The following is a 10,327-nucleotide window of genomic DNA, read 5'->3' as shown; positions in this document are numbered from 1 at the left end:
ATTGGAAAGCTGGACTCTTAACTTAAAAAACGTATATCTCCGATTTCATTTCCGCCATGATAGATTTTCCGCCATTTTGAATTTTGTTAAAAAACGACTTTTGCGAACTAGTCCCTGGTTTTTTGCCCGATCGGAACCAAACCAGTGTAGAAATGTTCTCTGGAGTCTGAATATCAATAATCATTGAAAAAAAGTTGAATTTTCGATTTTCGGTTGCTAGGGGGCGCAAAATGAACGTTGTGGGAGGAGCCTATTTTACTAAAATGGATATAACTCGAGAAGTAAATGAGATATCTTCACCAAACTTGGTCCACATATTTATGAGTTCAATTTGAGGTCACAGTAAAAAAACTGCGTCGATCTAACACTAGGTGGCGCTATAACATTAAAAAAACATAAAAGGGGGTGTGGCCACCTGACCGTTAGTCCGATTGACCTGAAAATTGGTATGCAGTGTCTTGGTCCAAGGCCCCATGTATGTGTAAAAGGATATTGGCGTATCTAAAAAAACATGGCCGCCATCGGCCAATAAAGTTTGAGCACCTGTGAGACGAGGTTAACGGAGGCCAATCGGAACGAAACTCAATGGGCATGTTCGACTCATGGCCCAAGAGGTCTGTAAGAGTTTTGAAAGAAATCGGCCACTAGTTGGCGCTAACGAGTTTTACGGCTCTGTAATCACGTGGTGTTGCACATATCCCCACAAAATGCATATCATTTGATAGATCTCCTCATGATGAACAACTTTTCCTCTAGAACCATTGCTGTCAATCAAATCGTTCATTAAATATTCACGAATATGTTAAAAACCTACTTTTGCGAACTAGTCCCTGGTTTTTTGCTCGATCGGAACCAGACCAGTCTAGGACAATTCTCTGGACTCTCTAGATCAATAATCATTGAAAAAAAGTTGAACTTTGCCCTTTGATTTACTGTAACAGGGTCATTTAGAAGAAGGGGTGTGTCAAAACACACTCAAAAGCCTATAAATCCTAAATAAAAACTCAGAACTTCACAAAAATTAATGAGCATATGTGACATAACATCATTAACAAGCATGCAAAGTTTTATGGAGATCGGACAATAGGTGGCGCTATAACAGTTGAAAAGGTTTAAAACCATGTATTTCCTATGGTAAATTGCCTGTATTGGCTGTAAATGGTGTGTTCCATCTATGATCATATAATATTTATATCACAATGTTCAAAATCAGTTCAGTACAATTCTCTGGACTCTCTAGATAAATAATCATCAGAAAAGTTATAACTTCTTCATTTGGATGGCTATAATAGGGTCACTTCAATATGAAGCCTTTACCAAGAAAGCCTATATCTCTTCAATGAATGCTCAGATCTTCTTAAAAACAAGTCAGAACATGTGACTCTAAATAAGATAAGAAATAATGCATCTATAACAGTTAAAAAGGTTAAAGTTATAACATAATGGCATATTAAGCCAATAAGTGGTATTCTACTGCCCCCTGCTGTTTAAAATAGTCATTTTGTCAAGCTACTAACTACTAATATTCTATAATTCTTATTTAGAGTTTATAAAATCACTATTTTAACATTTACACTCACATTTTGTCAAAATTCATCTATTGAAGTATTACTATTGACCATTGTGTCACAGACAAATGTTAATCCTGAATGAGACACAGTTCAGATCACTTTATCTACAACAGAATGTGTGTGTGTAGTCCCATGTTTCTGAATAAATCCTGAATAATCTGATTAATAGCTTGCAAAGACATATTTTAATGGTCTATAAGCATTTCATATATTTTCATAATGACTTGTGTGTGTGTCTAGATATGAGTCACAAAAGCACCTGTGAAAACACTTTATTAATAAGTATAATGGCCAGCAAAGGGCAGTAGAAGACCACTTAGTGGCTCACTCTCATTTTGACAGACTTGATTTTCACCAGTATATCATGGTAAATCATGCTAGCAATGTGACGAATCATAGTAAATCATGCTACAATCCTGATAAATCATTCTAGAATGTGGTATATCATGGTCAATCATCCTATAACATGGTAAATCAAGGTAAACTAAGATAAATCATGCTATAAACATATTAAATCATACTAGAATGTGTTCAGTTGTGGTAAATCATGCTAGAACAGGGTAAATCATGGTGAATCATACTAGAATTTGGTATACCATGGTAAACTATGGTAAATCATGCTAGATTCATGGTAAATCATGAAAATCACACTGAAATGGGGTATATCATGGTAAATCATGCTAAAATTGCCTGTATTGGCTGTAAATGGTATTTTCCATCTATTATGTCAGTGTTTTAATGTGTGCTAAATAAAACTTAATGTCTTTTGATGCTTTTGTGCTTAACGGCCTTAAAGGCCTTAACTGCTTGAACACCGCTAAATGCTGCTTGCAGCTTTAATTATTATTATTATTTTCCCCTAAAACGCATCGTGCAGCCCAAACCGTAAGTGCTGGAGCTCTGAAACTTTGTCAGATGGTAGTACAAAAATCGAGGAGAGGTTCAGAGAGTATGACCCCGATTGGCCTATAGGTGGCGCTACAGCAATCAATTGCGCGTAACTGCTCATAACTCCTAAACCGTAAGGCGTAGACTCAAGTGTCTTATATCATTGGAAAGCTGGACTCTTAACTTAAAAAACGTATATCTCCGATTTCATTTCCGCCATGATAGATTTTCCGCCATTTTGAATTTTGTTAAAAAACGACTTTTGCGAACTAGTCCCTGGTTTTTTGCCCGATCGGAACCAAACCAGTGTAGAAATGTTCTCTGGAGTCTGAATATCAATAATCATTGAAAAAAAAATTGAATTTTCGATTTTCGGTTGCTAGGGGGCGCAAAATGAACGTTGTGGGAGGAGCCTATTTTACTAAAATGGATATAACTCGAGAAGTAAATGAGATATCTTCACCAAACTTGGTCCACATATTTATGAGTTCAATTTGAGGTCACAGTAAAAAAACTGCGTCGATCTAACACTAGGTGGCGCTATAACATTAAAAAAACATAAAAGGGGGTGTGGCCACCTGACCGTTAGTCCGATTGACCTGAAAATTGGTATGCAGTGTCTTGGTCCAAGGCCCCATGTATGTGTAAAAGGATATTGGCGTATCTAAAAAAACATTGCCGCCATCGGCCAATAAAGTTTGAGCACCTGTGAGACGAGGTTAACGGAGGCCAATCGGAACGAAACTCAATGGGCATGTTTGACTCATGGCCCAAGAGGTCTGTAAGAGTTTTGAAAGAAATCGGCCACTAGTTGGCGCTAACGAGTTTTACGGCTCTGTAATCACGTGGTGTTGCACATATCCCCACAAAATGCATATCATTTGATAGATCTCCTCATGATGAACAACTTTGCCTCTAGAACCATTGCTGTCAATCAAATCGTTCATTAAATATTCACGAATATGTTAAAAACCTACTTTTGCGAACTAGTCCCTGGTTTTGTGCCCGATCGGAACCAGACCAGTCTAGGACAATTCTCTGGACTCTCTAGATCAATAATCATTGAAAAAAAGTTGAACTTTGCCCTTTGATTCACTGTAATAGGGTCATTTAGAAGAAGGGGTGTGTCAAAACACACTCAAAAGCCTATAAATCCTAAATAAAAACTCAGAACTTCACAAAAATTAATGAGCATATGTGACATAACATCATTAACAAGCATGCAAAGTTTTATGGAGATCGGACAATAGGTGGCGCTATAACAGTTGAAAAGGTTTAAAACCATGTATTTCCTATGGTAAATTGCCTGTATTGGCTGTAAATGGTGTGTTCCATCTATGATCATATAATATTTATATCACAATGTTCAAAATCAGTTCAGTACAATTCTCTGGACTCTCTAGATAAATAATCATCAGAAAAGTTATAACTTCTTCATTTGGATGGCTATAATAGGGTCACTTCAATATGAAGCCTTTACCAAGAAAGCCTATATCTCTTCAATGAATGCTCAGATCTTCTTAAAAACAAGTCAGAACATGTGACTCTAAATAAGATAAGAAATAATGCATCTATAACAGTTAAAAAGGTTAAAGTTATAACATAATGGCATATTAAGCGAATAAGTGGTATTCTACTGCCCCCTGCTGTTTAAAATAGTCATTTTGTCAAGCTACTAACTACTAATATTCTATAATTCTTATTTAGAGTTTATAAAATCACTATTTTAACATTTACACTCACATTTTGTCAAAATTCATCTATTGAAGTATTACTATTGACCATTGTGTCACGGACAAATGTTAATCCTGAATGAGACACCGTTCAGATCACTTTATCTACAACAGAATGTGTGTGTGTAGTCCCATGTTTCTGAATAAATCCTGAATAATCTGATTAATAGCTTGCAAAGACATATTTTAATGGTCTATAAGCATTTCATATATTTTCATAATGACTTGTGTGTGTGTCTAGATATGAGTCACAAAAGCACCTGTGAAAACACTTTATTAATAAGTATAATGGCCAGCAAAGGGCAGTAGAAGACCACTTAGTGGCTCACTCTCATTTTGACAGACTTGATTTTCACCAGTATATCATGGTAAATCATGCTAGCAATGTGACGAATCATAGTAAATCATGCTACAATCCTGATAAATCATTCTAGAATGTGGTATATCATGGTCAATCATCCTATAACATGGTAAATCAAGGTAAACTAAGATAAATCATGCTATAAACATATTAAATCATACTAGAATGTGTTTAGTTGTGGTAAATCATGCTAGAACAGGGTAAATCATGGTGAATCATACTAGAACTTGGTATACCATGGTAAACTATGGTAAATCATGCTAGATTCATGGTAAATCATGAAAATCACACTGAAATGGGGTATATCATGGTAAATCATGCTAAAATTGCCTGTATTGGCTGTAAATGGTATTTTCCATCTATTATGTCAGTGTTTAAATGTATGCTAAATAAAACTTAATGTCTTTTGGTGCTTTTGTGCTTTACTGCCTTAAAGGCCTTAACTGCTTGAACACCGCTAAATGCTGCTTGCAGCTTTAATTATTATTGTTATTGCAAACACTTAAATTAATAGTCCTTCTAAGATATTTGATTGGTTTACACATTTGTGTATTACACTTATGCCAATATACATCTGCTATTTGTTGCTTAAGTGTGATTTTATTAGTATGACTTTTTTTTTATGAATAGGACACATAGGGCAACATTTTATTCACAATTCTTACTCTAGATTTAAGGTAATTACTGAAAAGAAGATGGACTCCATTTTATTTTAAAAAACAAACAATTTTACTTGTTTGTATGAAAATATACTGTAACCTTTTTACACTCATAAATGCTGGCTGTAATGAATGCGCAAATAAAAAAAGAGTAAAAAATAAGCAGTAATGTCCAACAGGATAACTCAGGAGATAGAATCCACAACCAGGTACCACACTGGGGACATGGAACAAAGAACAGAGGAAACTAAGGGTTTAATTATATAGGGAAATAATGAGGGAACAAATGACCAACAGGTGAATGTGATTAGTAACTAAGGGAAATAATATGAACAGGCAAACGGGAACAGAGCCAACAGAAAAAACTAAACTAATACAGAACATAACAGAACATGTTACATTTACATGTTTAATTTCTATTTAAGTTCATTTGACATGTCATTAGTAAATATTCCATATCAGTGTACTGTGAATAATATTTACACAATTGTTTTCTCATTGGCTAAAGGAAGTTAAAGACAGAAAATGGGCAATTCAATAAGCAACACCCACAACATGGTATTCTGTGGATGGAGACCCAACAGCTGTTATATAAGACAGAACCAGAGGATTAGCTGTCTGTTAAGGCTTTAGAATGGGGTTCTTACACACATGGCTTCTGTTCACACTAGTGAGAGCAGCTGACCCTCCATGTAAGTTATGGGAGACTTCTGACATTTCTCAGCTTAGAAAAGATGGGGATGTGACAATTGGGGGCATCTTTTCCTTCCACAACAGCTGGGAGGAAATGATGCCCACATTCACATCAAAACCAGAGCGGCCCAAATGCAAGAGGTGAGAGGATAAGGACACATTTTTACAGATGTTAAAAAAGTACAATGAAAGAATGCAGTGTGCTTGTATAGGTGTGCCTGTCTTAACATGTCTGGTATTTATATACTTATACCTGTATTAACCTTTTGCATTTTCACTGTCATTTATTTAATTATTTGATTTATTTTCTTTCTGTAGTTTGAGCCTCAGAGAATTTCAAAATGCACAGGCAATGGTATTTGCCATTGAAGAAATCAACAACAGAGCTGATATTCTTCCTGGTGTCAGTTTGGGTTACAAAATTTATGATTCATGTGGCTCAATAGAAATGGCTCTCAGAGCTTCTCTATCATTAGTTAATGGTGAAAATGCCTATCTGTTGTCCTGTCAAAGACCTAACACAGTCCAAGCTATCATTGCAGAAACCTCCTCTACTCCAACTATTGCCATCTCTTCCACTGTAGGACCTCTGCATTTACCTGTGGTAAGTTGCTGTATCTTCCTTATGACCGTTTAAGGCTTCAACAAAACAGTGATTTATGTAATAATGTAAAAAAAAATCCTACTAATAAATCTCACATTCTATTTTGTTTAAAAACAAAACACAACTGCAGATTAGTCATTTTGCAACATGCGCCTGCCTTAGTGACAGAAAGAAACACCCCTCCTTCTATAGGACTATTCCTAGTGATTATTACCAGAGCCGAGCACTGGCCAAACTGATCAAGTATTTTGGCTGGACTTGGGTGGGGGCTCTTTGCAGTGATAATGACTATGGAAACAATGGCATGAACACTTTTATCAAAGCAGCCACAGAATTGGGAGTCTGTGTGGAATTTTCAGAAGCATTCTTCAGGACTGATACCAGGGAGGACATTTTGAGGATCGTGGACATTGTGAAGAAATCAAGCTCTAAAGTGATTGTAGCCTTTGTATCCTACTCAGATATGGAAGTTCTTCTAGGGGAAATAGCTCAACAGAATATTACCGGTCTACAGTGGATTGGTAGTGAATCGTGGATCTCTGATACGAACATTGCTTCTGTTAAATGGCAACACATTCTTAGAGGGTCCATGGGCTTTGCCATCCCAAAAGCTGAAATAAGAGGCCTAAGGGAATTTTTGACTAAACTTAACCCATCTTCAGATCTGCATAAAGAGTTGTGGGAAACAGTATTCCATTGTAAACTTCCCTCACAACAAACTGTTGGAAGCAGAAGCATGTGCACAGGCAATGAAAGTTTGGACAATGTGCAGAACCAGTACACAGATGTTACAGAATTACAAATTGCCAACAATGTTTACAAGGCTGTGTATGCTGTCGCTCATGCTCTGAACATCATAATCAGTTGTTCAAAATTAGAGACAGACCAACGCAAATGCCTGGAGAAAGTCAACAATACATGGCAGGTAACACGAGTTGCATCGAAACGGTCATGTCAATTGCTCATTAATTTGCTCAAGTAATATTTTTGCATTTACAGGTACTTAATGCCTTGAGGGAAGTGAGCTTCTATACCGAAACCGGTGAAAAGGTGTTCTTTGATAAAAATGGAGATCCGGCAGCAAGATATGATCTCATGAACTGGCAGCAGGGAGAGGATGGAACAACAGAGTTTGTTAAAGTGGGTTTCTATGATGCCTCTTTACAACCAGGATTTCAGCTTTCATTTAACAACATCGGCATAGTGTGGGCCAAAAATCAACACCAGGTAATTTTTGTGAGCAGGCCTATAGATTTGAAGTACACCTTAGATTGCTGTAAACCAGACACAAGTTTTGTTGTGGTACATATTGTCATGTTTTACAGGTTCCTGTATCTGTGTGCAGTGAGAGCTGTCCCATGAGCACTAGGAAGGCTGTGAAAAAAGGAAAACCTGTCTGCTGTTATGATTGTATTCAGTGTGCAGATGGTGAAATAAGTAATGAGACAGGTATGGGACATGATTACAAATGCACAACAACAAGCAGTAGTGTACAATCTAAAATAATGTTTTATATTAAAACCTGTTCCTCAGATTCAGTGATGTGTCTCAAGTGCCCTGCTGAATTTTGGTCGAACAAATGGAGAGATGCATGTGTCCCAAAACTTGTGGAATTCTTATCATTTGAAGATGTGATGGGAATTATTCTAGTAGTGTTTTCTTTACTGGGTGTTTCCTTTACATTAGGTGTTGCTGTAGTTTTATTTGTACACAAGGACACCCCAATAGTAAAAGCCAATAACTCAGAGCTGAGCTTCCTGCTGCTCTTCTCATTGACTCTGTGTTTCCTCTGTTCACTTACTTTCATTGGTCGGCCCACTGAGTGGTCCTGTATGTTGCGTCACACAGCATTTGGGATCACTTTTGTCCTTTGTATCTCTTGTGTTCTGGGCAAAACAATCGTTGTGTTAATGGCCTTCAGGGCTACACTTCCAGGAAGTAATGTCATGAGATGGTTTGGACCCTTGCAGCAAAGACTCAGTGTCATTACCTTCACTCTATTACAGATTGTAATTTGTGTGCTTTGGTTAACAATATCCCCTCCTTTCCCATATATGAACATGAATTATTACGAAGAGAAAATAATTCTAGAATGCAATTTAGGTTCTGATTTTGGTTTCTGGGCGGTGCTAGGTTATATTGGCCTACTGGCTGTCTTGTGCTTCATTCTGGCTTTTCTGGCTCGTAAATTGCCAGATAACTTCAATGAAGCCAAACTCATCACATTCAGTATGCTCATATTCTGTGCTGTCTGGCTCACATTTATCCCAGCTTATGTCAGTTCTCCTGGAAAATTTACTGTAGCTGTGGAGATATTTGCTATTTTAGCTTCAAGTTTTGGTTTGCTGTTTTGCATATTTGCTCCAAAATGTTACATTATTTTACTCAAGCCAGAGCAAAACACAAAGAAACACATGATGATAAATCATAAAATAAATAAATAAAATTCATAAACATGGGAATGATCATGTAAATTTGAATGAGGCAAATTTATCTCAAAAAGGTTTGCTTATGAATTATGATTGTAGCCTCTACATTTACTAAATTCATTACTATTCTACTGAAACCTTATATTTTACTGAATAAACGTTGGAATATATATCAAAAATGCTTAAATAAATAAATTATGAATAATTGTGAATGTTAGCTTACCTTCACTACTTACAAATGATGCCTTATCAAACCAATCATATATTTTGTTTTTAATTTAATCTTGATATGACACTGTTGTGGCAAAAATTCTGTTAAACATCATCACTGCGTAAGAGACACTCAGAGTCAAATTAATAAAAAGAAAATTATTTATTCTTGCAAGAATAGGTTCTTTCTCTTATGATACCTGTTTGGGATCAATGACTATTAAAATTTCCACAACAATTCCCCCCTTTTTATCATTCAGATTACCCAATCATAATAATAAAAATAATAGAACAAATTTTAAGTCATTTCATCACACTTATACTCTTCATCTCTGGTTTTCACTGACCACTCTCTTAAACATTTGTGAAATAACATTTGGAAAAGTAAAAAGCCTAGGCTGTTTTTGTGGGGATAGTCCCTTAACTATTAGCAAGCAAGTAAAGACTTTATCTGCGGCCGGGCTGAATGAATAAGCACTGTTATTGCACTCCCGACCTAGGTCGGACCCTCAGTCACCTCAGTATAAACAAGAAATAGTGTATAGTTTAAGTAGGAAACACATCAATTTAACACCCTGGTTATCATTACACATCTTGAAACCCACATGGCATTTCAACAGGCTAAGAAATACGAAGAAATAAAAGTAGAATAAAATCCCTCATTTCGACCCCTCTCCTTGTACGTCATCACATAGCGGATAACCACAGCTTTTAACCTTCTGTTCATATCAAAAACATTCATAGAAAGAAAGAAAAAGAAAAGGAAACATACACTTTAGCACATGTCACAGTAGCTCCCACTACTTGTATCATCATATTTTGTTCATCCAATTGAACAGACTCCCAGCTTTAACCAGTCTCTGTACTGAGCTGGAAACACATTATAATGCATGGTAAACATAACAATATTGATAATCCTATCGCTGAAATTGGTAGTACAGTACCCCCAACCCCCCAAAGATTAACCAATCTTATCCATTTACCATCAGTCCACGCCCATTTCCATACATCGCCTCCATTTTCCTAACCATATTTTCTTAACTTTTAACACCATATTTAATAAAATCTATCCTGAAAAGGTTTTATATTTTTTTTTTTATCCATTCTTTTAACCAATGTAGTTGTTCAAAATTAACTCTAATATTTCAAATACGGACCATCTTTTAGCTTATTACCATA

The 10,327-nt window shown here is 36.2% G+C and overlaps 1 protein-coding gene across 1 annotated transcript; it reads left to right on the top strand.

Annotated features, from left to right (window-relative positions):
- The first annotated feature begins 5,987 nt into the window (after positions 1–5,987).
- Positions 5,988–8,953, top strand: LOC143697135 (extracellular calcium-sensing receptor-like). The gene is made up of 6 exons (XM_077194052.1): positions 5,988–6,046; positions 6,224–6,509; positions 6,640–7,434; positions 7,509–7,736; positions 7,835–7,958; positions 8,043–8,953. Exons 1-6 carry the CDS (start codon positions 6,000–6,002, stop codon positions 8,951–8,953), a joined length of 2,391 nt encoding a protein of 796 aa, XP_077050167.1. The 5' UTR covers positions 5,988–5,999.
- The last annotated feature ends 1,374 nt before the right edge of the window (positions 8,954–10,327 follow it).

This window comes from Siphateles boraxobius, unplaced genomic scaffold, assembly GCF_051911475.1.
Source record: "Siphateles boraxobius isolate OS27281-9 unplaced genomic scaffold, OSU_SipBor_1 31, whole genome shotgun sequence".
Lineage (NCBI taxonomy): Eukaryota > Metazoa > Chordata > Actinopteri > Cypriniformes > Leuciscidae > Siphateles > Siphateles boraxobius.
The sequence above is the reverse complement of the archived record's forward strand: the minus strand, read 5'-3'. Positions and strand labels throughout refer to the sequence as shown.

Excerpts from the sequence above, each read along its gene's own strand:
- LOC143697135 (XM_077194052.1), top strand. The coding sequence starts at position 6,000 with ATGATGCCCACATTCACATCAAAACCAGAGCGGCCCAAATGCAAGAG. Across the intron at positions 6,510-6,639 it reads GACCTCTGCATTTACCTGTG|ATTAGTCATTTTGCAACATG; the intron begins GTAAGTTGCTGT and ends ACACAACTGCAG. Across the intron at positions 7,435-7,508 it reads AAGTCAACAATACATGGCAG|GTACTTAATGCCTTGAGGGA; the intron begins GTAACACGAGTT and ends TTGCATTTACAG.